The sequence below is a fragment of the Erpetoichthys calabaricus genome, chromosome 18 (assembly GCF_900747795.2).
Source record: "Erpetoichthys calabaricus chromosome 18, fErpCal1.3, whole genome shotgun sequence".
Classification (NCBI taxonomy): Eukaryota; Metazoa; Chordata; class Cladistia; order Polypteriformes; family Polypteridae; genus Erpetoichthys; species Erpetoichthys calabaricus.
The window spans coordinates 34,168,514-34,192,928 of NC_041411.2; the positions used below are offsets into that span (position 1 = coordinate 34,168,514).

At 41.0% G+C, this 24,415-nt stretch overlaps 1 protein-coding gene across 3 annotated transcripts; it reads right to left on the minus strand.

Annotated features, from left to right (window-relative positions):
• Positions 1-847: 847 nt before the first annotated feature.
• On the minus strand, positions 848-21,674 carry cidec (cell death inducing DFFA like effector c). Of its 3 annotated transcripts, none has more exons than XM_028824443.2 (6): positions 21,590-21,674; positions 17,722-17,832; positions 15,521-15,629; positions 12,666-12,815; positions 2,524-2,711; positions 848-2,315 (listed from the first exon to the last, which is right to left on the minus strand). In XM_028824443.2, the coding sequence occupies exons 2-6, from the start codon at positions 17,772-17,774 to the stop codon at positions 2,135-2,137; spliced, it is 681 nt and encodes a 226-aa protein (XP_028680276.2). In that variant the 5' UTR covers positions 17,775-17,832; positions 21,590-21,674; the 3' UTR covers positions 848-2,134. The 3 variants fall into 3 exon arrangements, with proteins under 3 accessions (XP_028680276.2, XP_028680275.2, XP_028680278.2); XM_028824442.2 differs by lacking the exon at positions 21,590-21,674 and adding an exon at positions 18,755-18,881; XM_028824445.2 differs by lacking the exon at positions 21,590-21,674 and adding an exon at positions 18,112-18,138.
• Between the last annotated feature and the right edge of the window lie 2,741 nt (positions 21,675-24,415).

The following is a 24,415-nucleotide window of genomic DNA, read 5'->3' on the forward strand; positions in this document are numbered from 1 at the left end:
AATCAGCAGTCTGCTGTGGCAGAATGAGAGCAGCAACAAGTCCGGATATTCAATAACAGCTTTAATGAACAGCAAGAATTGGCTTCTCATTAAGAAACTGGTTGGAGTGAAATTGGCTGGAGTTTGACGACGCAATTCAGCTGGTCATATGTTGGCTTGTTTCACATCTCATTTCTGTTTGCCTGCCATTTAATGAAGAAACGAATCAACTCTGAGGACTGAATCCTTAAAAACAGGGCTATTAAAATGAAGGGAAAAGGAGTTAATTATAGCAATGAAAGCTGGTCACGGATTAGGAAAAAGGGTAAAGGTGCGGCCCACCAGGACTGGAGTTGGACACCCCTGCTCTAGAGCAATTTACAATAGCTGTAGTAGTAGTACAGTGGACTGTTGGTACTGTATGAACCAGAATCAGAGGATAAAAACCAACGTGAACATAATGAGAATGCACAGATTAGTTCCAAAAGGGATCCAAACTGCGTGAGTTACACTAAAAGGCCACATTAGCTTTTATCTATTTTTACATACTCGCACTTTCATTTTCAGCTCAAAGAAGGTGGCACTATACGGCAGTACAACGACAGCAGTATTAGCATCTCATTGTGCTGTGTCCCTGACAGACCCCCGATTAAGAAGAACACTAATGGTTTACTTTTGAAGACATGCTATCACAGCAGATGCATTCTGTAACTAAATGTTATTGACTGCTTCAAACCCTGCCATCATTGCCACAGCAATAGCCTACCAGAGCTCCTTGTAACCCATTACTGGTACAAAGTCAAAAATGCCCACACTATCGGAATAAAAAATGCATTTCTTTGAAATGAACAAATTAAAAGGGTCACTATAATTTCAATATACACATTTTATTGTAACTTTATTAAATACATAAGCTTTGTATATCAAAAACAATACATGTTCCATGTAACAGTGAACTGCTCTGCAGAAAGTATCTGCCAGCACTGCACTACATTCCGCAACAAATATTACATTAGAGGCAACTTAAAATCCACAGCTTTTTTTTAACATTTGAAATTATTGCATACATTCAGTCTTTTATCCCAGCCTCTTCACAAAACTGTGCACAAATGGGCAGTCCATCCAACCCCATTAACAAAAAAACCCACCCTCTTTTTAAACTTGTCAGGTTAAAGGGGACTGGCGTGTACACTTCATAAAAATCCTTCTGTGCCCTCCGCTACTTTCAGCAAGTCAGCTAATAGACATTAAATATAACACTGTTGGCCCATATGAGGCCACGGAGAGTTGAGTAATCAGCTGAAAGCAGACCTGGAAGAGGCGCTCCTGTGCAGGCTTGGGTCATTGGAGAAGGGTGTTTGACTAGGGGGTAGGACATCCTATTGGCACACGGGTCACTTTAACCTTCTGTCAATATAAATACCTTATAAGTCTTCCAGAGAAAGCAAGAGTTGTTTTTAGAAGCTTTGACATCAATGCATGGCAGGCTGCAGTCCTGAAGCCATTTCATATTCACCCCTTCACCATTACTCTTCTGCCCGCTTTGAGGAGATGAACGCTAGGGCACAAGCAGCAGGTTAACATGCTCCATGTTAAAGTGCTAGTAACATACACTGAGGAACTCTCTCCCCCAGATTATCAAAAAAAAAAATCTTCAATACATTCCTCCACATACAGTGAATCACAAGTAAGGTGAAAAACAAAGCTAGGGCACACGTGGTATAAGTGAGAATGTAGCAATGGCACAAACATTTGGCAAGGGTGAAGAGATGCAGTGAGGGTGTGGTGCAGTGAAGGTAAGGGTGCCAACTACTTCAGGCCACTGACCCCTCGATGACCAATTAAACAAAATAAGACGTATGTAAAAGCCAGAAGCTCTGGAAACAGGAGACTAAGAGATAGACGCTTGTTGCCCATCTCTCTGAAAAGAGGTGTGGGTCAGTGAGCTCAAATCATCTCTCTTATACACACACACACTCTCCTCTCTCTTTCTCACTCACACATTCACACGCACACAGTATTAGAATGGCTCTTCTAAGACCAGGAGCTGTTCTGCACACAAGTTTACATGCTAATATACCACGGTGTGCCAGGCTGGCACATCAACCTATAAGGTACAATATAAATGGAGTGTTAACCCAGGGTGGCTTTTCCATCAAACTGCTGCCTTTCCTCCCCAGAAAATGGTCTGCAATTGCTTGGATGAAGACAGGAGGCTGGAAGGTCCACTCATGCTCCTCTCCTCTTCTTCCAAGAGCTGCTGCATATAACAGGAGGTGCCCAGCAGAATGTGGCCTGTGGCCTGCATAGTAAAGAGAGCCCAACGAAAAAGTTCTCTGTAAGGAGGAAAATAAAATTTATGAATACAGTGGTGCAGAAAGTGGACCGCACTTTTATCACTAGGACATAATGAACAAGTGGACGAGAAGCCCACAATGATATGTTAGTCATTCATTTTTTAAAATTAAGTGCTGGCAACATGCAGTCATTGAAAAGAAGCGATCTGCGAGAGTAGCACACCACGATCCGCTTCATCACACTCACTTCATGATCCGCTTGGCACTGTAGCAGCGTAAATCGTATGACACAGAGTACATTCCATATAGCGTCGCCTTAACGTTCAAGCAGCCAATGAAATCGCGTGGATTTGATTTGTACAAATCAAAGGTGATCCTGGCGACGTCTTTCCTCCGGCGCACTCTGTCCGAGAGATTCAAGCGGTACTCCCCACCCTGCAGAGCAACAAAAGAAGGAGATTTTTTTTTTTTAAATAAAAGTTTGGTTCTTCTATTTCTTGTATGCATCTTTCAGAATATGACTGGCATTGCTAACAACTTTTAATTAATTACTGCAACAAATCTTAAAATTGTACCTTTTCTTGGTTACGGTGTTTATTTAGAATCAATCCATCAGCCAGTCTTTTTTAGGTGGGTTTGCATATAATGCTATTACAAAAGCCCCTGTCTGTCGGTCCACGTGAAAAAACTTTATTGAGAAGAGTCACACTTATTCTTCAGTGAAATGTGTTGTGTCAGCTCAATTTTCAATCAGATACAGTACCTCGATCAGATTGTGTTGCATGAGGGTTTAAATATGAAAATTTCCCATTGGAGAGCACTGGCGAATTTGCAAACTTGTACATCCTATAATGGAGAAATGTTTCTGTGCGACTTCAACTAGGAATTAGTTTACTGTTTCCATTTTAGCTTGAGAGTGGTTGATTGAACAGTTTTGTATACAGTACACCCCCAAAATTCGCAGGGGTTACGTTCCTAGAGCACCTGCGAATTGTGAAAAACCGCGACTTTTGGATGTAATTAAAAAAATACCTTTTAAATGCCTATTTTTAAACCCTAAATACAGTATGCCCCCTAAACACTTTAATTTTGTTGCAAACTCGGCTTAATACATTACCTAAAAACAGAATGTAAAGGTAAACCCGTATACTGTACAGTACTGCTATGTCTCCCGCGGTGCTAGAATGTAAAATACCGATGTTACCGCTATACATACTATAATTCATGCAAGCGCGTTTTCGTTGGTATGTGCTGTCGTTTTCTTTGTTATAAGTAGAGTAAATACATAATGTCATTTAGTTAAAATACAGTAAAATGTACGGGTACTCACCAGTGATGAATGATATCGATAATGATGAAGTAACGGTGTAGTACGATGCAGAGGAATTAAAACTCCTTGGGTGGCGCCTCTTCTTCAGGCGCTTCAGGAGGAGTCATATCTTTGGACGGGTTTTCTTCTGGTGGGGTTTCGTGTTGGCTTTTCTTTATAGGTTTCAGGAACATTGTGATGGGAATTTGCTACATTGTATCCTGTAGCGAACCACTGGTACAATTTCCGTGCTTTCTCACGGGTGATTTTACCATCCAAGGGGATGTTGTTCTTCCTGCAGTCGGTGATCCACAATGCTAAGGCAGATTCCATCCTGACGATATTTTTATTCCTTACGGTTACCACCTTTTTGGCACTATCACAGAAACGGTACTCCAGGTCGTTGCTTCGTTCTACTTTATGTAGCGTGCGGTGCTTTCATTAATGCCATAGTGGCATGACTACTCCAGCATAATTTTTTAGCTCCTGGAGCAAATCCAGTAGTTCAACCTTCTCCTGGAGTGTTTTAAATTTCTTCTTTGGCTTAGACTCAGTGCCAGAAGCCTTAGAAGGTGCAGTGCGTTTTGGCGACATCTTGTGCGTTTAAGAATAACAAAATGAATACAATAACAAAATGGAAAACACGAGGACACTCAGCTGGAGACGCGTTCACAGGGCAGCAGTCAATCAGCAGCAAGGAGAAATGAAATTGGCTACTTTCACCATCCCAAGCCACGTTTCCCTCCACGGTTGCTTCCTGTTCACTCTACAGAACAGTATTGCAACGAAAAAAGCAATAAAAAATTGCAGAGAATATTTGCGCTTTCTGCCAACAATTAATAGGTAGGTTCTAAGGCAAAATCCGCGAACGACCGAGTCCGCAAACCTTGAACACACAACTTTGCGAGGGTCTACTGTACTTTCCTTTTTATACTCGTATGACAGCCGCTTAGATGCCCAATAGAAGCGATTCAGAGCGCCCATGTAAACTGCTCACACTTGCTTTAGGCAAGTTAACTAACAGAAGACAAACAAAGTCACTTCTGTTGAAATAATTGGAAGGGGAAAGCAAATATATAAGCATATACAAGACTGAATTGATTAGACAGATATCTGCAGGTAATTATTATTATAAAGCAGGGGTCGCCAACTCCGGTCCTGGAGGGCCCCAGTGGCTGCAAGTTTTCATTCTAACCCTTTTCTTAATGAGTGACCTGTTTTTGCTGCTAATTAACTTCTTTTGAATTCATTTTAAATTGACTTGCTCTTGAAGACTCAGACCCCCTAATTGTTTTTTTCCTTAATTAGCAGCCAAACAATATAACCCAGCCACAGGGGATGCACAAACCAGTGTGTTTCTTTGTGCTGGTTCCAAACCCGGATAAATGGGGAGGGTTACGTCAGGAAGGGCATCCGGTGTAAAACTTTGCCAAATCAGTATGCGGACAACAATACAAATTTCCATACCAGATCGGTGGAGCCCCGGGTTAACAATGACTGCCACCAGTACTGTTAGCCAACAGGGTGCTGGCGGAAATTGGGCTACGTGTCCGGAGACAGGAGGAGAGTAAAGAGAGTGGAACTGAGGGTAGGAACTTTGAATGTTGGCAGTATGACTGGTAAGGGGAGAGAGTTAGCAGATATGATTGAAAGAAGGAAGGTTGATATATTGTGTGTGCAAAAGACTAAATGGAAGGGGAGTAAAGCCAGGTGGATCGGAGGTGGATTCAAATTGTTCTATCGTGGTGTGGATGGGAGGAGAAATGGAGTAGGGATTATTCTGAAGGAACCGTATGTCAAGAGTGTTTTGGAGGTGAAAAGAATGTCAGGCAGAATAATGATTATGAAGCTGGAAATTGGAGGTGTGATGATAAATGTTGTTAGTGCATATGCACCGCAAGATAGATGTGCAATGAGTGAGAAAGAAGTTTTTGGAGCAAGTTGGATGAAGTGGTGAACAGTGTACCCAAGGGACAGAAAGTGGTGATTGGGGCAGATTTCAATGGGCATGTTGGTGGAGGGAACAGTGGAAACAAGGAGATGATGGGTAGGTATGGTGTCAAGGAGAGGAATGAAGAAGGTCAGAGGATAGTTGATTTTTGCCAAAGGGATGGACATGGCTGTGGTGAATATGTATTTTAAGAAGAGGGAGGAACATAGGGTTACATACAAGAGTGGAGGAAGCACACAGATAGATTACATCCTATGCAAAAGAGTTGATCTGAAGGAGATTGAAGACTGCAAAGTGGTGGCAGGGGAAAGTGTAGTAAAGCAGCATAGGATGGTGGTTTGTAGGATGACGTTGGAGATTAAGAAGAGGAAGAGAGTGAGGGCAGAGCCAAGGATCAAATGGTGGAAGTTGAAAAAGGAAGACAGCAAGGTTGAGTTTAGGGAGGAGGCGAGACAGGCACTGGATGGCAGTGAAGAGTTACCAGACAGCTGGGAAACTACAGCAGATGTAGTAAGGGTGACAGCAAGAAGGGTGCTTGGTGTGATATCTGGAAAGAGGAAGAAGGAAAAGGAAACCTGGTGGTGGAATGGGGAAGTACAGGAGAGTATACAGAGGAAGAGGATGGCAAAGAAGAAGTGGGATAGTCAAAAAGATGCAGAAAGTAGACAAGAGTACATGGAGATAAAGTGCAAGGTGAAGACAGAGAGGTGGCGAAGGCTAAAGAAAAGGCATATGATGAGTTGCACAAGAGATTGGACACTAAGGAGGGAGAACAGGACCTGTACTGATTGGCTAGACAGAGGGACCGAGCTGGGAAAGATGTGCAGCAGGTTAGGGTGATAAAGGATAATGATGGAAATGTACTCACAAGCAAGGAGAGTGTGTTAAGCAGATGGAAAGAGTACTTTGAGAGGCTGATGAATGAATAGAACGAGAGAGAGAAGAGGTTGGATGATGTGGAGATAGTGAATCAGGAAATGCAACGGATTAGCAAGGAGGAAGTAAGGACAGCTATGAAGAGGATGAAAAATGGAAAGGCCGTTGGTCCAGGTGACATACCTATGGAAGCATGGAGGTGTTCAGGAGAGATGGCAGTGGAGTTTTTAACCAGATTGTTTAATGGAATCTTGGAAAGTGAGAGGATGCCTGAGGAGTGGAGAAGAAGTGCACTGGTGCCGATATTTAAGAATAAGGAGGATGTGCAGGACTGCAGTAACCACATGGGAATAAAATTGATGAGCCACAGCATAAAGTTATGGGAAAGAGTAGTGGAAGCTAGGTTAAGAAGTAAGGTGATGATTAGTGAGCAGCAGTATAGTTTCATGCCAAGAAAGAGCACCACAGATGCAATGTTTGCCCCGAGGATGTTGATGGATAAGTTTAGAGAAGGCCAGAAGGAGTTGCATTACATCTTTGTGGACCTGGAGAAAGAATATGACAGGGTGCCTCGAGAGGAGCTGTGGCATTGTATGAGGAAGTCGGGAGTGGCAGAGAAGTACATAAGAGGTGTACAGGATATGTACGAGGGAAGTGTGACAGTGGTGAGATCTGCGGTAGGAGCGACGGATGCATTCAACGTGGAGGTGGGATTACATCAGAGATTGGCTCTGAGTCCTTTCTTATTTGCAATGGTGATGGACAGGTTGACAGACGAGATTAGACAGGAGTCCCTGTGGACTATGATGTTTGCTGATGACATTGTGATCTGTAATGAGAGTAGGGAGCAGGTTGAGGAGACCCTGGAGAGGTGGAGATATGCTCTAGAGAGGAGAGGAATGAAGGTCAGTAGGAACAAGACAGAATACATGTGTGTAAATAAGAGGGAGGTCAGTGGAATGGTGAAGATGCAAGGAGTAGAGTTGATGAAGGTGGATGAGTTTAAATACTTGGGATCAACAGTACAGAGTTCTGGAGAGTTAAGGAATTCATGCAAAATCTATTTGCATCCATTCCCAATGTGAACACTCATAAAAATATAATGGCTGGGGACTTTAATTGTGTTTTAAATCCACTCTTAGATAGGACTCCTGCCACATTGGGGATGACATCTAACACTGTAAAGACAATTACACAGTTTGTAACCGACCACAACTTATCAGACCCCTGGAGGTTTCTAAACCCAAACTCAAGAACATATTCGTTCTACTCACCAGTGCATCATAGCTACTCAAGAATCGATTCTTTATAGATAATAATTTCTTGCCTACGATTAAATCTTGTAAATACGACACAATTGTTATCTCCGACCATGCACCTCTAGTTTTGGAGCTAAAATCATTATGCCCCCCACGCTTACCTCACAGATGGCGCCTTAACCCACTTATATTAGCAGACGAGAACTGTACAGAATTTATATCCAAACAAATTAGCTTCTTCCTTGAGACAAACATGCCCTCAGAGGTCTCTGCAGGAACACTCTGGGAAATTCTAAAGGCTTTCTTAAGAGGACAGATTATTTCATATCTTTCCCACAGAAATACATTAGAAACCAAGAAAGTGTCAGAGCTAAGAAGCGAAATTACTAGAATAGATGAACAAGCCAGGCACCCAAGTGAGGCTCTTCATAGGAAAAGGCAGGCTCTGCATACAGAACTCAACATCTTGACAACTAAAGAAACTGAACAATTTATTTATAAATCAAGATATCATTACTATGAACACAGAGAGAAAGCTAATAAGCTTTTAGCTCAACAAATCCACAAGCAAGAAGTTCGCAATGCAATCCCAGTAATCACCAACACTATTGGAGATGAAATCATTGACCATAAAAATATAATGCACACATTTAGAGACTACTATAAAACCTTATATTCTACTGAGTTTAAAGAAGACAACACATAATCTAATGCATTTCTGGATACATTACAGACACCACAAATAGATACTTTAAGTGCTGAGAAACTGGCTAAACCTCTGACCCTATCAGAATTACAAGATGCTATAAAGTCACTTCAAGGCGGGAAATCAGCAGGCCCTGATGGCTACCCTATAGAATTTTATAAGAAATTCTCCGCTCAGCTAGCTCCCCTCTTATTGGCAACATTTACAGAAGCTAGAGACAATCAAATTCTACCTCAAACTTTTCGTCAAGCATTAATCACCATCTTTCCTAAACAAAATAAGGAGTTGTTACACTGTGCATCATACAGACCAATTTCACTTCTGAATAATGATGTTAAGATACTCTCAAAAATTATAGCTAGAAGGATGGAGAAAGTGCTGCCTTCGGTAAAATCACAGGATCAAACTGGATTTATTAAAGGCCGACACTTATCTTCCAATCTTTGATGCCTGTTTAATGTTATATATTCACCAGCAAAGTCAAACACCCCAGAGATATTATTATCATTGGATGCAGAAAAAGCATTTGATATGATTGAATGGAATTACCCTTTCACTGCGATGGAGAAATTTGGGTTTGGCCCGAATATTTGTGCATGGATCAAACTACTGTACACCAGTCCAGAAGCTTCAGTCTGTATCAACAACATTTGCTCAGACTACTTTAAACTAGAACGTGGCACCAGACAAGGATGCCCTTTCTCACCACTGCTGTTTGCAATCGCCATTGAACCACTGGCGGTCCACTGTCGAAATTCTCATCAGATAAAGGGGATCATAGAAGGACTGGAACAGAAAATTTCTCTATATGCAGATGATATGGTTTTATATATATCAGACCCAGAAAACACTGTGCCTGCAGTTTTAACAGCACTTTCAGATTTTCAAAAGATCTCGGGTTTCAGAATTAATTTGAATAAAAGTATACACTTTCCAGTGAATTCACAAGCATATAATCAGATTGGACACCCTACCTTTTACCATAGCAGATCAATTTAAATACCTAGGGGTAAATATCACAAGTAAACTTAAAGCTCTTTATCAACAAAATTTCACCGTACGTATGGAAAAAATTAAGCAAGACTTGCATAGATGGTCAACCCTTCATTTCACTCTAGCCGGAAGAATTAACGTTGTTAAGATGAATATCCTTCCTAAGCTTCTTTTTTTATTTCAAAACATCCCAATATATACTGTATCAATAAATAATTTTTTAAGCAATTAGATTCAACCATAACCTCATTTATTTGGAACTCAAAACATTCACGTATCCAAAGAGCGACCCTACAAAGACCTTAGGCAGAAGGTGGCATGGCTCTACCTAATTTTCAGTTTTATTACTGAGCAGCAAACATTCAAGGCATAAAAACCTGGACACAAATAAATGAACATACACAGGCCTGGTCCGCAATAGAAGTAAAATCCTGCAGCACTTCTTTATATTCCCTGCTCTGCGCTCCAATAAATGCAAGTTATCGCAAATCCATATTACTAACCGAGAATGGTAAACCGGATGGCATGGACGCAGGTTTACTAACTAAACCGGATGGCATGGACGCAGGTACACGGCGATGGGACCATGAGACGTACTGCGCAGGCGCGTACAGCGCACGTCTCATAAACTGCAATCGAAGTTGTATCCACCGCGAATGAAGGACTCACGGCCCAAAAACGAAACAGTTCAACTGACGTGAATGAGAAATGAAGCAACAAGGCGCCCATAGCTAACGACTACCGACACAGCCACGCCAAAAAGAGGATTCTGCGCTGCAGCACGGATTCAAACGGAAGAGGCTACAGCGGCCTCACAGGTCCACAAAGATAGTACGAAGGGCGCAGGCGTCACCGCCATATTGTGAGTGGCACTTCTGCGGGGTGAAGTTAGGAGTAATGTGCTGCTTGGGATTGTACAAACCGCTGAACGCTTTACACCGAATTCAAACACAATACAGCTCAACGATACAAACATGAGCCCACCTAGATAAGATCAATGAACGCAGGCGCCTACAATGTGCGTCTGAAACTGCGGAAGCAAAGCAGGCATGGGTTCAAAATGAATGAGCTCGACTGACGGATATACAAACACGAGCCCGCCTGGATAAAATCAATGAAAGCAGGCGCCTACAACGCGCGTCTGAAATTCCGCAAGCAGAGCAGGCACGGCTCCAAGACGAACGAGCTCGACTGATGTATTTCAGGATACCCAACGCCGGGGGTAAGCGAGTGAAGCGAGCAGGGGGCGGAGCCCCCCTTGTATACTAATAACCCAATTGTGCTTCACTCACTCAGAATACGGAACCAATTTAGAAAGCAATTTAAGATGGAAAATCTATCTGTGGCACCCCTGCAAGAGAACCACCTCTTTCAACCCTCGCAAACATATCCAGTTTTTAATATCTGGAAAACATTTGGGATTAAATTGCTCAGAGATCTTTATATAGACCAGGGGTGGGCAGATTCAGTCCTGGAGGGCCGCAGTGGTTGCAGGTTTTTGTTCCAACCCAGTTGCTTAATTAAAAACCAATCCTTGTCAATTATTTAATTGCATGGCTTGCTAGTGCTTTAACTCTGCCATGTCAGGTCATTCTCATATCCTAGATTTATTTTCCTTTCTAAGGATATCATCCAAATGATTTGAAGTCTAAAACAGATGAGTAATTCTCAGTGCTTCACTTTTTTCTCTTCACTTTCCTTCCAAGTATTTAATTAAACCAAATAGTGCACGATAAATACACACAGGTGTAAATGGTAACAAGCTAAATGGAGAAATTCTGGTCTCTTTTGTCATTTGCATGGTATTGCTAATTAGGAGCAATTAAAAACCAAGAATACAGCTGTTTAAGACTAAAATAAGCAATAAGGGTTCAAAATCTTAACGAGCGAGACAATTAAAGTGAAGCTGAAGTGTTACTTGAGCAATAAGGGTTTCTTATTAAGCAATTGGGTTGGAGCAAAAACCTGCAGCCACTGCGGCCCTCCAGGACTGAATCTGCTCACCCCTGATATAGACAATATCTTTGCATCTTTTGAACAAATACATTCCAAATTTAACCTTCCAGCTACACATTTCTTTCACTATCTTCAAATTAGAAACTTTGTCAAAAAGAACCTGCCCAATTTTCCTCATCTCGTACTCTCCACCATGCTGGAAAAAATACTGCTCAACCTTGAGGACTTAGACACCATTTCTGCAATTTATAAAATTTTGTTAGAGTCCCTTCCTTTCAAAGATCCAAGAAGACAATGGGAAAAAGATCTCTTAATATATCAGAAAAGGAGTGGAAGGTAGCAATTCAGAGAATTCACTCGAGCTCCATATGCGCAAAGCATAGAATTATTCAACTCAAAATTATATATCGAGCACATCTGTCTCGCTTAAAACTGTCCAAAATGTTTCCAGGGCAAGATCCAACTGGCGAACGCTGCAACCAAGCTCCTGCCTCAATGGGTCACATGTTTTGGGCCTGCACCAAACTAACATTTTGGACCAAAATTTTTAAGTGCCTTTCAGACAGCCTTGGTGTCACAATCCCTCCTAACCCATTAAATCAATAATATTTTAGAATAAGAAGAAATAATTATTTCCGCATTTCTTTTCCTTCTCCATTTATCTTTTTTTGTCCTATTAAACTCAATAATTTAGGCATGTTTACAAGCCTTAAGTTTTACTCCTTTGGCCATGCACTCCTTCTCAGGGGTGGGGTTTGATTTGTTTTCAATCCTATTTTTTGTAACAATTGATCTATATGTACCGAATGATTACAATAAATAAAAAAAAATATATGTTAAATTTAAGAAAAATTAATAGTTGGTCACAGATCCTCCACCAATAACACACCTCAATCAATGCCATTTTCACATCACTTGGATTGCAGTCTGCTGTGTATAAAGTCTATTGAGCCACCACAAGCCTATTTGCGCTCCATTTTCTACTCCATTTTAAGGTGCTGTTAAAAAAGCATGTGTTTAATCTAGTCTAACATATAAAATTGCATTATTGCTATTACTTTAAAATATGAATCTGTTACAAAACTAAATTACCAAAAATGTAATATGTGACTCTTAGATGAATAAAAGAAATTTGATATGGTTTCATATCAGTTAACATAGTTGCTGAACACACTTGACAATGTGTACATTATCTAACTTCTTTTATATTGCTGTCACCACCTTAAAGCTCTTTATTGTATGTTAGTAAAACAGTCTAATTGGACTTAATTGTGAATCTATCCAATCACAGAGTTACCGAGAATATCCTGCAATAAAACAACAGTAGTCATGTCCTTACTTCAGCTGGGGTCCACTTCTGTCCCTTGTCCAGCACCACAAAGACAGTATTGTCATCCAGAGTTTGGAAGAACTCTTCGGTGTCGATCACGGTGCCATCCTCATCAAGCACCAATGAACAGGTGCTGGACACATGGAGGGCATCAGGAACCTGAAAGAATTGGAGAAATCTGTTTAACCTTTCTGTGTGTTTTACTCTGTGTTATCAAAATCTAACAACTTTATAGTCCAGGAAGGCCAAAGACAGCCCCCCATATGTGGGTTATTGTGTACATACATCTACTAAAGAAGAGCAACACAAGCAAAGAGCAAGTAAAACTCAGCAAGTCAGATTAGGTGTTACTGCTTACCTCTTAGAGCCTCCAGACCTCATTTTATAGTTCCTTTCTTGCTGTTTTTTTCTTATCCTTTGTCCTGCTATTCCTTTGCTCTGTCACAAACCGCCTTAAGGAGCTACATGGCAAGTCATTTAGAGCCTCCCACTATCCTCCTCATCAGCTATCCTTTGTTCTGGTTATACTTTAACCCTTGTATTCTTCCTTACACCCTGCATTATGCAGACCCTATGCCAACACTCCTTATTAGGTTCCTTAGTCCTCACGCATTTCATACCTTCAGGATGCCAGTTTGTTCTCAGACACCCCATCTCTGACTGAAGGAGTAACTGTAAATCACACTATGCTAATATCAGTGTTTAGGGGGTTAACTGTGAAAGTGGGGAAGCCAATTACCATTTCTATTGTGTGTATATATATATATATATATATATATATATATATATATATATATATATATATATATATATATATATATATATATATATATATATAGATAGATAGATAGAATGTATTCAACCTCAGCTGCTTTGCCCATAAGTCTATCTCTGGCAGTTGATCAACTACCAAACCATTAGGAACACTTGTACACCTGCTAGTCCATGCAATTATCTAATTATCCAATCATGTGGCAGAAGTGCAATACAGAAAATCATTCAGGTACTGCTCAAGAGCTTCAGTTAAGGTTCACATCAAGCACCAGAATGCGAAAAGAAAAGTGATCTCCATGCATTCGGCTGTGGCATAATTTGTGCCAGATGAGCTGATTTGAGTATTTCTGTAGCTGTTGGTATCCTACACAACAGTCTCCAGAGTTTACTTATTATGCTGCGAAAAACAAACATCAGTTAGCAGCAGTTCTGTGGACGGAAACGCCTTGTTCATGAGAGGGGTCAGAGGAGAATGGCCAAGACTGGTCTAACAGAAAGGCTCCAGAAGTTCACATAACCACTCTGTACAACTATCGTGAGCAGAAAAGCATCTCAGAATGCACAACACGTTGAATCTTGAGGTGGATGGACTACAACAGCAGAAGACCACATTGGGTTCCACTCCTGTCAGCCAAGAATAGAAAGTCAAGGCTGCAGCAGGCACATGCTGACCGAAACTGGACAGTTGAAGGCTGAAACAAAAAATGTAGCCTGGTCTGAGGTCTCAGTTCCTGCTAAGGCACAAAGATGGGAGAGACAGAACAGCATGAATCCATGCACCCAACCTGCATTGCTGTCAACAGTCCAGGTTGCTGCTGGTAGTATAATGGTGTAGGGTAGGGGTCCCTAACTCCAATCCTGGAGGGCCACAGTGTCTGCAGGTTTCATTCCAACCCTTTTCTTAATTAGTGACCTGTTTTTGCTGCAAATTAACTTGTTTTGAATTCATTTTATTTGACTCGCTCTTGACGACTCAGACCCCTCAATTGTTTCTTTTTCCTTAATTAGCAGCCAAACAATAATGAGATACAAAATGAGCCAAAACAGGACCACCAAACTGTGTCCATCATACAATATCTGAAAATAAAGAAAGGTGAAGGTCTCAGGAATGCTGATCTGCTCAGGTCCATAAAACATTTTAACAGTGCCCTTAGAAAAGGGAAAAATCAACAATTTGTATGCCAATGCACAATGAGAGCAGCGTCAAGCCATGGAATTAAAGAACGGGTTTAATTAACGACAAGACTCTGCGCCTCATTAGGCAACTGGTTGGAAGTTTCAGGCCCTGACTTAGTTGGTCTTCTGTTGGCTCCCTCACTTCATTTCTGTTTGGGTGCCATTTAAGGAAAGAAATGAAGAAATTCAGAGGAACGATGAAGAAATTCAGGTAAACAAATCTTAAAAACCAAGTCAATTAAAATTAATTCAAAAGAAGTTAATTAGCAGCAAAAACAGATCACTAATTAAGAAAAGGGTTGGAATGAAACCTGCAGACACTGTAGCCCTCCAGGACTGGAGTTGGGCACCCCTGGTGTAGGGAATGTTTTCTCAGCACACCATTGGCATGTCAATTCCAATCAATCATTGGTTGAATGTCACTGCCTATTTAAGTGTTGCTGTTGACCATGGCTACAATTTACCCATCTTCTAATGGCTTACTTCCAGCACGAGAATGCACCATGGCACAAAACAAAAGTCATCTCAAACTGGCTTCATGAACATGACAAGGAGTTCAGTGTTCTTCAATAGCCTTCTCAGTCACCAGATCTGAATCCAGTAGAAACACCTTCGGGACGTGGTAAAATGGTAGGTTTGCAGCATGAATATGCAGTTGCCAAAATGAAGAAAGAGTGTCAACATGGACCAGAATCTCAAAGGAATATATCCAACATCTTGTGGAATCCATGCCATGAAGAACATGATGCAGTTTTGAGAGCAAAAGGAGGCCCTACGCAGTATTGGTACAGTGGTCCTAATCATTTGCTCAGTGAGTGTAGAGTGGCCACAGTCTTTCACAGAAAATGCAAAGCTTGGGCAGCACCATTTGCCAACACCTCCAACTTTCATCATCCTACCTGAAAAACCCTCACCTTGCTTAACAGGTCCCTCAGGCCTTCAGCCATGATGCCCTTCTTAATGCTGCGATTGAAGGTAGCAACTCGGAAGGGTTTAGGGCGAGAGGTGCTTGTGGACACACACCTGGGGGGGTCAAGAAAGAGAGGGACAGAAGTTACAGACAGGCTAATGCAAGACCCTCAACATCTCCCTTGATACTAATTCAAAGCACTTGCACAGGCTTCCTTGAAACCTGCTGCAGATTAAACAAAAGACTAAAATGTGATTGACATGAGACCAGTAAAGAAGTAGACAACAACTGATGGGTGTTAGAAAATTGGCAAAAAAATTAGGTTCAATCAGACGGCTTCCTTAGCTTGTTATCCCTCAAAGAACTTCAGTACAAATGTTATTGTTGTCTCAGCCTTGTGCACAGAAAGAGACATATTTATCTTAAATTGGGTTTATTTTAGTTTGCTGACTCATTAGGACTGAGTTCTTAATTGTTTCTTTTTTTTAAACAAGCAGCAGTTAGCAAGTTGCAGTTACAAAAAATGTAAAAGTAAAAATGAAAGAAAAAAGCTGAACATAAAGGGTTTAAGAAACTTGTTGGCTTATTCAAAAAAAAAATTCTGACTGGGAAGAATGGGATGTCTAATTAACTGATTTGTTCCAATAGCAGACAGGATACGTTTCTCATTACAAAACAATTGTTTGGATTGAGGATTGTGGTCAGTGTAGCTTTCAGAGACTATGACTATCTAACATCTGAAATAGAAACTGAATTTACTTTCATGCCTTAAATGCTATGACAAAAATTCATAATGTGCATAATTGTTCATAAACAGAGCTGGATGCAATTGAAACCTGCAGCCATCGAGGTATTTCAAAACCTCCTCCTTCTAGAACGGAGGGTGCTTTATGCCAAGACTGGCCATCACATCATCTGTACCACCAGTCCAACAGGGAACAATAAAAAGTGATAGATTCATCTGTCTATTGTCTGAACCCATGCATTCCAATAAGGGTGACAAAGATCCCAGCAGAACCCAGAACTGGTTGCCAGTTCAATGGCGGATATATTTCCACAGATTCATACTCATAGCTCCAGTTAACATATCATGCATAACTTTGGGTTGTGGCAGGAAACCAAAACATCCACCTAGGGAAATGGGGAGGCTGTGCAAACTCCACACAGATAGTGAACCAAATCTACTGGGCCACCATGCTGCTGGGATGGAGGTAATGAAACTAAAGGGAAAGAAATTCTCCAAATCACAATGCAGGAATGTTCTCTTCCCTCATGTTCTGTAAATGTTACATTGTGTGTTTTTAGGGTTAAACAAGAGCCCACCACTAAAGTGCTAGGCAAAAGATATAACGCCTATGCTATCTCATCACTTTCTGTCAACAGGAAGCGTTGCCTGTGAAAATTGAGCTGTAAAGATTACGGCTACTACAGCGAGTCACAGTGGGCTGTGAGTTCATCATTTCAATGGCAGAGCAGCTTCAAGGGCTTCACCCTCCCAAAAAAAATAAAATCGCCATGCAGTAAATGGAGAGCCGTTAGGAAGAGGATTATATATTTTTTCCAATAGCCTAACTGTTCAGAAGCAGCAGGTTTATCATAAATGTCTTTGGGGATTTTCCTTACTGATCAAACAAATGGTTTTGCCAGAAACAAAAGTTTGGAAAGCTTAACTTATACAGTAGATTCCATTTGTTTCATCTCTTTGTATGAGACATGGTGACTATCTTAAACAAAACGACATGACCTTTGTCCCCTGAAGGCTGGTCAGCTGGAATGGCACACTGTCAGCTGGCAGTACAATTTCCGTGGCTGATGAATCAGACCTGACACCATGATGATGCAGATTCAAAGCACACTGTTTAGCTCCCTAAGTTACCGGGAGTATACGTCTACATCAACGACAAAAGAAAATAGGCGCTTTACACCATGCTAGGTGTGATATAAAATAAAGATTAACAGACACAGTTCAGTTCAAGGGCAGATGCCACATGGACAACGCAGTTTGGCTTTTCACCTACTTTTTTTAACTTATTAACTTCATGTCCTGCTTTTACAGTGCAACACTTTTACAAGACAAAAGCTGCCGGAAGGTTTCCATTTTCCTTTTAGACGGTCACATTTAACAGAATTTCTGAACCATAAAGTCAGGCTTTGCCCCCCAGGGTCTGTTTTTCCACATGAAGGGGAGGATAGTTACCCACTTACTTGGAGAGAGATTTGGGCGATAGAAGACTCAGCGACTTCCTGGCGTACTCCATTTTCCAAAGCTGATGTAGACGCTGCTTCTTCTTCCTCCTCCTCCAAAGTCAGTTAGATCTGCAAAAGCCGGAGGATTACAATGTCAGCCACATGCAGGGTTTGAAGAAAAGGGGTACAAATATGAATGCGGCATGGCTAGGGAAGCACATTTAGGTTTCTTTATTTATATATATACAAAAAAAAATATGAATAGAACTTCATAGGATTATAACAAAAGAAACTCTCAGCAGAGGTTTAAGGATGCAAACTAAACTGTAATCATCTACACTTCTTGACAGCCTGTCAAAGGAGCTTTGGACTTACCTGGAAGACAAAAGTAATATAAAAGCTTTGTACCTTCTCGATATTACAATAGCAGTTAGAACCTGGAATTAGTTTTAAGTCAATGGTTAATCTCTTAACAAATGTCCAGAACAGTATTTGATGTTGCTAGTGTCAGTCTGCCAGGTATCAAAAACCTAATATCTGACATGCTTAGCTTGATAGCCTTGGATTAAAGCCGAGGCTGGATTACACTTCGAGTTATTATCAGTCATGTCACCCCCCGCTCTCCTCCAAAGAATCAACATTATCAGTCACTGGTAAACATTTCCCTGAAGACTGAATTACATTTTTACTTCCAGTTGCACCCAAAGCAGACTACCTACCACTCTAGTACAAGTTCTGTTATATTGCCACTGAATTTAATTTTACTCTCTTTAAATCTGTATTTTGTTGTTAGATGTGTTGTATCTTCAAAGATTTCTCTTTCTTTCTTACTACTTTCTGTCAATATAACCCAGTTTCCTTCCCTGGATTCTTCTCTCTCTCTCTCTCATCTCAAACAAAGTACACATTTTACAGTTACATTTCTGTCACCTACATCAAATAGGCCATGTGTTCCCCATTAAGCAATAGCTTTAGATATAAGCAGGGCCCACATGCCTCCCTACTTCCTATATCTAAAGACTCAATCATTCGAGCTGCCATCAGTCAGTACCTGGATTGCTGCCCTTCAAATTATTCAACCTAACCTCCCTCCTTGTTGATGCGAGCGTGTTCCTCTCTGTAGCAAAGTGATCTGCATGGAGTGACTGCCTGCAGCCTCACCCTAAACATGAATGATGTCATCAATGCAAGTCCAGAGTCTGCCGTGTTGAGCAATGCTGCTTGCCCGTCACCTGATTGGGCAAGTGGTATGCTTCTACCATTCTTGGTGACACTGCACACACTTGGCAACCTTCACATCCAGAGCCTGGGAGAAGAGGAGAGGCTTGAATCTTTGACCCTCCTAGTTACAGCCAGAGACCAGTTAATCAGGGCCAAGGCCACTTATTCAGGCAAAGGCCTCTTTGATATTGGTAATCACACATAAAATGTCCAGGCGATTCAAAAATGTTCAAATGAGGTGAAAGGTGGTGGGTAGATTTATTAAAAAAGGAAAAAAGAAAAGTCTTGAGGTGAGTGGAGAATAACACAGGAGCCGAGTGTACCCAGCTGGAGTCTGCATCTTGGAGATAATATTAATGAGACGCATCTGCAGACACACCGAAGTCACAGGTCATGAAAGAAAGCTGACTAGACTTAACTGATCCCAAGGGCAGAGCTTCCCATTTTCAGAGCTTACAAGTGGTGTGCTTACTAAATAATCCGACACATGTGATGTATAGAAACAGTTGTCATAGATACTTATTGAAGAGGATATTACCTAGTTAGATGAAAACTCTAAGAGGAGCTCCTAGAAGTAGATTAGCAGTGTTCCGAGTTTAAATAGAACATTTTAAATACATGAACTCTGGTTAGATATATTGGACTCTAATTGAAATTATTGGAAAAAAAAAATAAAATCATACAGTTAGATTTCCTAGGAGGTCCTTTCTATGATGAAATCTATTCATGGCCTGTGCTGTGTGATATTAAGCAGAGAATTGGCGGCTTTAAAATTTATGACATGTAGGACTCAAGAAGAGAGCAACAGAATATCTGCATGTGCCAAGAGTGGGAGAGCAAAATCGGACTCACACCAAAAACCAAAATCTACCACCAAAAATACGGCCTAGTCAAAACTTCACAAAAAGCCTTAACAGCCTAAGAGATAGCAACATAAAATTATTTAACATGGCAAACCTTTCTCTACCTGATGTTCGAGGAAAAAAAGTGTTCTAATACAACGATTTTCAAATCCAGAGAACCTAAGATATCATAAAATATTCAACTGCTGCAAGAACTCAAGCAGCTGGACAGCTTGCACCGCTTGTCAGAGCAAGGTCAATTCTTAGACAAACAGGAGTGCCAAGAGGCTTCTGTGGATCATCATTCTCAAAGGTCACATCTGGGACCCTGAATTTAACGGTGCATGAATGTGTTCACAGAGGACATAATGAGTGTCTTGTTCATTTCAATCCTGCAGAGCCTACTTTGATCCCAGATGCTGGTTCACAGATTAAAAAGAGAAGATAAACATCTTCATGAGTGCAATCTTCATTACAACAACAATAATTGTAATAATTATTGTATACAGGCAGTGTGGCGTAGTGGTTAAAGCTTTGGACATCCATCTTTGAAGTTGTGGGTTCAAATCCAGGTACTGACACTGTGTGATCATGAGCATGTCACTTCATCTGCATTTGCTCCAATTAGAAAAACTAAATACAGTAAATGTAACCAGTTGTGTCTTATATGTCGTAAGTCACCTTGGATAAAGGTGACAGCTAAAAAAATAAGCAATAATAATAATAGGGTTAGCCTGGATCAGAGAAACAGCATGGTTTTCACCAGTTAAACGAGAGAGTGAAATAAAAAAAAAAACAGCATCAAATAAGGAGTCAAAAAAATTTGGACTAGGTGGAAATAAGAACAGAGCTGACATTTTCAAAAAGCTAAACATGTCTACCTACAAGCTTCCCTAACAGTTAGTCCCAAAGGGTGACTAACTCACCTATCCTGTATTAGCAGTCATTGACTTCCCATTGGGTTCTCATTACAGTTTTAAAATGTCCCCTGGGAAGCCAAAAGTAAAAGTATTAAAGGTCACAAGTGGAGGGCCATGTTGTCTATTCTCACCCTCTATCAAACCTCAAGGTTCTGAGACAACAGCGGCCCCTGGTGGACTCCAAGCGCACACCACCACCTACCGGTACATCTTTCAGATTACAGTATATTTGAGGAACCTTTTTTTTTATTTAATTAAATTAAACAATGGAAACAGGTCAAAGCAAAGCCCCCATTAGGCCACGGTGAGCCACTCACTAGGTTTTAAATCGCACATTTGTCTGCGATAAAGGCACAGTGGCAAGTAAAGCTGCCTGCTTTATCATTAAATCTGTCACCAACTGAGTAGCCTAATTCACTGAAAAATCAAGCACACGTGACAAACAGAAAATGCAAAGATAGCGTAAATCGTTCAAAAATGTAAAGATCGAAAAAATAAATTAAAAAAGATAAAACAATGCTCGCTGAACACAGTCTTGACCCTGAACGATGCGTCCTGTACCTGTTTATCAATCTCATGCACAACAATGACAGGCGCACATCGATTCTTATTTCATTTAAGCCAGATCTATCCATGTCGTATCACACGAAAAAGAACTCAATGTCGCAGGCCGTTTTTAAATAACAAGTATCAAATCAATTTATGCTCCGAGGTCCCAAACTCACAAACAGCTGCGTCAGCGGACGGCAAACAACGCGAGTCACACGGCTTTCTTAGACAGATGGGCTACTGCTCGACACACACGCGCACAGCTCTTCCCGTGGTGCTGCTAGTGAAAGAACATTTGTAAAAAGTCCGTGCAACCCGAACCACTGCACGTCCCTTCTTCAGAATATGGCATACCGTTGTTAACGTGTCCGTCTTGAAGCACCGGCTGCCCTCCCACCTCGCATGTATGACCCCTCTCCCTGCTGACCCACCGCCTCACCTGCTCACTCACTTCAACTGCACACTTGACTCCGCCCACTCCCCCAGGTGAGGCCCACAATCCGTCACGTGCTCTTCTCCGCAGTCAGGACACCGCTGGAATAGGGAAGATCCATCCATTTATTTTCTGAATCTTCTTTAACAAGTGTACGATCCTGAGAGTCACAGAGCACAAGGCAGGACTTCATCCCATGTATGGATATTTGGAAATGGCAAAATGTTTAGCAGCATATCATTGTAGTGTGTGGGAGCGTAATTTAGATGTGGTGACATGAAGAGAACATCCATACCTTGCACCAGTCACTTCATCTTGATCCAAAGAAAGAGCTATAAGGCTGCTACCATCGTGGTATCCGGCTACCCATTATTGTTGTAATAATAATATATTAATCTCTCTGGAATATTCAACTGAAATACAGTGGATTCAGAAAGTATTCGGACCCCTTCACTTTCTATACACCTTTTTTTATTATGCTGTGGATTTAATTTTAAATAGATATTTTTGCCATTTTTGCTCATTAATCTACACTCAATAACTCATAATGACAAAGTGGAAACATGGCAAATTTATTAAAAATGTCTCCAGACCTTCAATTCAGTAATATGTACAGTAGAACTCCTTTTTGTAGAAATTATTATTATTATTATTATTATATATCAGGCCTCTTTATCCAAGATGACTTACCTAGCAAGTTATAATGCATGTAAAAATGGTTAAAAGGTGTAAGTATCAAAAGCAACAGACAATAAGATGAAAAATGTGGGAGTACTACTACTACTATATAATTATACCTGCCACTAGACAAAGACAAAAATCGGTATCTTAAAACTCTGTCAGTACAACAGCAGCTATCCTGTAGAAGAGACACTAAGCAGTTGTGAAGTATATCATGAAAAGGCATGTTTTCAAAAGACACCTAAACAGGGGTAATTTGGATGCAGTTTGAATAGCCAAAGGGAGATCATTCCACAGCTGTGGAGCAACAATGGAGAAGCATTGTCCAGTCTTGGTACAGCTGACAAAGGAAAGGAGGGTCAGCAGACAGGCAAAAGAGGAGCCAAGACCTCATGAAGGGACTAAGATTGGAGATACTGAGGAGCAAAACCATTCATAGAATTGTAAGTCAACACAAGACCTTTGAACTGGATCCCTCAAGCAACAGGAAGCCATTGAAAAGACAGGAGTGAAACAAGGAACAGAGAACACCGAGTATTACGGGTCATTGAGTGTAGATTAATTATTTTGCCTAAAAAGTCAATTAGCCAATAAGTTTAATATGCACTTGATTGGCAATGATATTTAGATATCCTGCATCATTTAAATATTGCTTATTCATATCATTTCACAACTGTACTATTGAAAGTATCCTGACCAGATTCATCACGGTGTGGTTCGGTAACCTGACTTTCCAGGAGCACAAACTACTCCATAGCACTGTCCATACAGCTTCTAAAATCATTGGGGCTGACCTTTCACAGCTTCATACCCATCTAATCAACCAGATATCTGAGGACAGCAGAATCCATCACCTCTGTTGACAGCCATCTAACTCATTCCCTGTTTCCATTTCTGCCTTCTGAGGAAGCTCTCCTGGTGCCTCACCATTTGCTCCATCTACTTCAAGATGAGCTTCTTCGCCATAACGTTACAGAACTCACAGTAAGCCCTGTACTGTGTACTGTACCCACCTGCTGGTTTATCTGTAATTGTTCTCTATGTTGCTTTTTTACTGTTATTTATTTATGCTATTTATCTTCCAGTAGTCTTATTTATTAAGTATATTAATTTATATATCACCACAACTGTGGCACAAGAATTTCACTATGCTCTTGCAGTGTATGTTACAATAAAGATCTCTAATCTCTCAAATCTCTAATCAGGAGATTAAATATGTTGTGTACAGACAGTACACCAAAGAAGATCACATTGTCCTCTAATTTAATTGATTCCTGTTACCGTGCCCTTAATGGAGACCTAACGCTCCGTGTGAATCAGCAGTAACCAGAATTAATCAGACTGCTAAACCCCATCAAAGACAACATACAGCAAAATATGCGTCCTCTTGGTTCTCTTCTGGAGCCATGGTGGCACTTGATTGTCAGTTAACTGACTATGGCCCCTCTGTTACCTTGCCATCTCCTTTTATTAGTTGCCCCTTACTGTCTGTGGGGCCGCTATTTACTGGATATTTTTGGGTGACAGCCAATTACACCAGTGCCAATGTAATATATGAAAATGCCAGCAGTGTTTCTATACACATGCCAGGGTGCCTGCCAGCCACTGATGCTTTTTAAAAGGGCAGGCATCTCAAGGTGAAACTTGCAGAGCTGGTGATTTGAGGCCTAAGTGGAGCTTGCCATCTTCTCACAGAGACCAAGAGATGAACTGAAACCGTGTAGCAGGCAGAGCTAATGTGGAGACATTCAAACCCAGATATGACATTTGTTCAAGGTTTTATGTGAAGGACTTTTAGCACGCTTTGTTGAGTTGAACGGCTTCTTCAAAAGGTTTTCTTATGTTTGTCTTATGGCATCATGGGTGCGGTAAGGAGCTGCAGTATGGTGGCTTTGTTGCAATGAAGGACTGGCCCTAACCTTGAGCTGAGTTTAATGGTTGCTTCCCCACAGTCACCCTAAGAGAGCAGTGGCTTGCAATGAATTGGGTGAAGGCTGACTGCAGGAGAGAAAGAGATGCCATATGTTTGGAGAATGACAGAAGGAGTGACACCAAAGGACAACTCA